Below are 2,408 nucleotides of genomic sequence, written 5' to 3'. Positions count from 1 at the left end.
CTGTTCCCTCTTCCATTACCAGTCTGGCTCCGTCTCCCACGGCCGCTGTCTTCTCTCGCAGCCTCTGCCTCTGTCTCTCTTCACCGGGCCGTCCCGAGCCTCTCTCCGGCTGTTTTCTGTACCCGATGGTGTCTGTGTGTCTCTCCTCTGATCCTGTCTGGTGTCTGTTTCTCTCTCCTGCCCCTCCTTCCTGCCAGGTCCCAGTGGTGACTCTGGAGGAGCACCGGGAGCAGGCAGCAGCAGCTGCCCCCGACAGGAGCAGCCCCCAACAGGAACCGAGAACCGCCTCCTTCCTCAGTATGGCTGCCTTGCTGTCAGACGGCTTGCTTTGAGAGAAACCACTCAGCGATGGATCCCATACCCCCGCAGGACTGGACGTGCAGGCCTCTTGAGCATGCCTGGTCTGACTCAGGGCCTGGTGGAAGGAAGAAGGTGACTCTACAGGCCTTTGGCTCCACCTGGAGGACCCTGGGAGCCCTGCCCTCCCCAGGAACAGAGCTGCTGGGCCCCTCCGCCCTCTTCTACCTCCACCCTAGCCCCTCCCCAACTCAACATTAGGGTCTCAGCAGCACCCTCTTCTCTGGCCAGTGGGAAGTACGGGGAGGTGGGTGTCGGGCCCTCACAGACCTAGTGCCCAGCACACAGTAGGCCCTCAATAAAGCCACTGGTCCGTGCACATACATGTGTGAGTTCATGGCTGATCCCTGTGCACCTCAGGCAGCCTGGGAAGGAGTGAGGCCCTCCTGACCTATGGATGTCAGTGGGAGGGATAGAGGGGGAGGGCAGCTGGAGGAGCCAGGCCCACCTGGTGTCACCTCCTTGCTGGGTGACCCCAGGCCAGTGCAGCCACTTCCTGGTCTTCATCTGCTCGTTGGTAGAGGGGTAGGGGTGGGGAGGTATCTCTAGGCCCCGCCTGAGCCCCACCCACAGCGAGTGCTCACCCCATGGGGCTGTGATGATCAGGACCATGCCAGCTTGCTGGTCAGGGTGGCCCCAGGCCTGCTAGGCTTCCCCCAGATCTTTACTCCAGCATTAGGAGAGGAGGTCCAGGGGAGACGCTCCCAGCTCCCAGGGGCCTTCTGAGCCTAGTCAGTGTGGCTAGCAGAGCCAGAGGTGGCAGAGCCCAGACCTTGTGGGCTGAGGCGCCCTCTGCTGGTGTTGGGCGGTAGGCTCTCCCCTGCCACTGCGTTCAGCTCTTCTGCTTGGGAACTGCGTCCCCCGAGGAGGGTCAGGCTTCTGTCTCCCACGCCTCTGCTCAGATAGCTAGAGGGGCAGGAGGGGAGACGGGGAGTGAGGACGGGAGAGGGCTTCTTGCCTGGCCTCCACCAGCGCAAGACCTTGATGGCCCCTTTCATCAGAGGAGGCCCTTTCTCATCCCTCTCCTGTAGCAGGCCCTCGACTTGTGTGAGCACCCTAGTCCTGGCAGAGTCTGACGGGCCCCCTGAGGTTGGGACATCCTTTGGCTGTTGGGATGAGGCCCAGAACCTGGCATGGCTGTGAGGAGGACTTGGGGCTGGAGCTGTGAGCTGGTGTTTGTTGGTCCCAGGAGGCAAAGCCGTTAATTCTGGATGGCTGTGCTGTGAGCAAGTCGCCCCTTCCCAGGCTCCAGGTGCCCATCTCGTCCATTCAGTGGACGTCATGGAGCACACCCTCTGAGCCAGGAGTAGCCATTGGGTACAGCCGTGAATAAGCTGACAGAAATATCCTCGACCTCATAGAGCCGACATCCTGGTGAGGGAGACAGAAAAGGGAGGAAGTATTTGAGAGTTCATTGCACTAGAGGGAGGGAGATCGCGGGTGAGATCTGGGCTAATATCCGAACACAGATGGAAGGAGGTGAGGGCCAAGCATGGGCATTTCCGAAGAAAGAGCCCTCCGGGCCGAGGATAGCAAGAGGGCCAGCGTGGCTGGGACAGCGAGTGCCAGGAGGTGCTAGAGTCTGGAGACCACAGGTCAGGGGTGGCCTTGGCGGCCAGAATGGCCTGTGCTCTGAGATGGAGCGAGTAGAGAGGTGGGGCAGGGGGGGTACACACTCACATATATATATATATATAAATATACTTTCTTAATCTGTGTGTGTGTGTGTGTGTGTGTGTGTGTGTGTGTGTATAGCTCTGGCAAGCACACATGCCCTATAGTAAAAAAAAAAATTTTTTTTCATTTTGCTATAGGGTGTATGCACTCCCTGGAGAGAGACAGAGAGAGAAAGAGAGAGAGGGAAAGTGAGAAATCACCTGCAGAGGGAATGCCGTGTCACAGTCCCCCCTCCTCCATTCTCCTCTCGGGATTTTGGTCACACTCACGTCTGACATTTTCCAAGCCAGAGGGTCTGGGACATGAACTGAGCAGTCAGCCATGTGGGACCCAGAACCTTAACCATCATGACACCTGCTTTCCCATGAAAAAAA

General features: G+C 58.5%; 1 protein-coding gene across 1 annotated transcript in view; it reads left to right on the top strand.

The window, feature by feature from the left end:
• CERCAM (cerebral endothelial cell adhesion molecule) overlaps positions 1–558 on the top strand; it is a 10,621-nt gene extending 10,063 nt beyond the window's left edge. The window contains exons 13-14 of the mRNA XM_027773993.1: positions 205–297; positions 413–558. Coding sequence (XP_027629794.1) covers positions 205–297; positions 413–558 — 239 coding nt within the window. The remainder of the gene's footprint in view (positions 1–204; positions 298–412) is intronic.
• Positions 559–2,408: the final 1,850 nt, after the last annotated feature.

The sequence above is a fragment of the Tupaia chinensis genome, unplaced genomic scaffold (assembly GCF_000334495.1).
Source record: "Tupaia chinensis unplaced genomic scaffold, TupChi_1.0 Scaffold000394_1, whole genome shotgun sequence".
Classification (NCBI taxonomy): Eukaryota; Metazoa; Chordata; class Mammalia; order Scandentia; family Tupaiidae; genus Tupaia; species Tupaia belangeri.
This window is presented reverse-complemented; position numbering and strand designations above follow the sequence as displayed.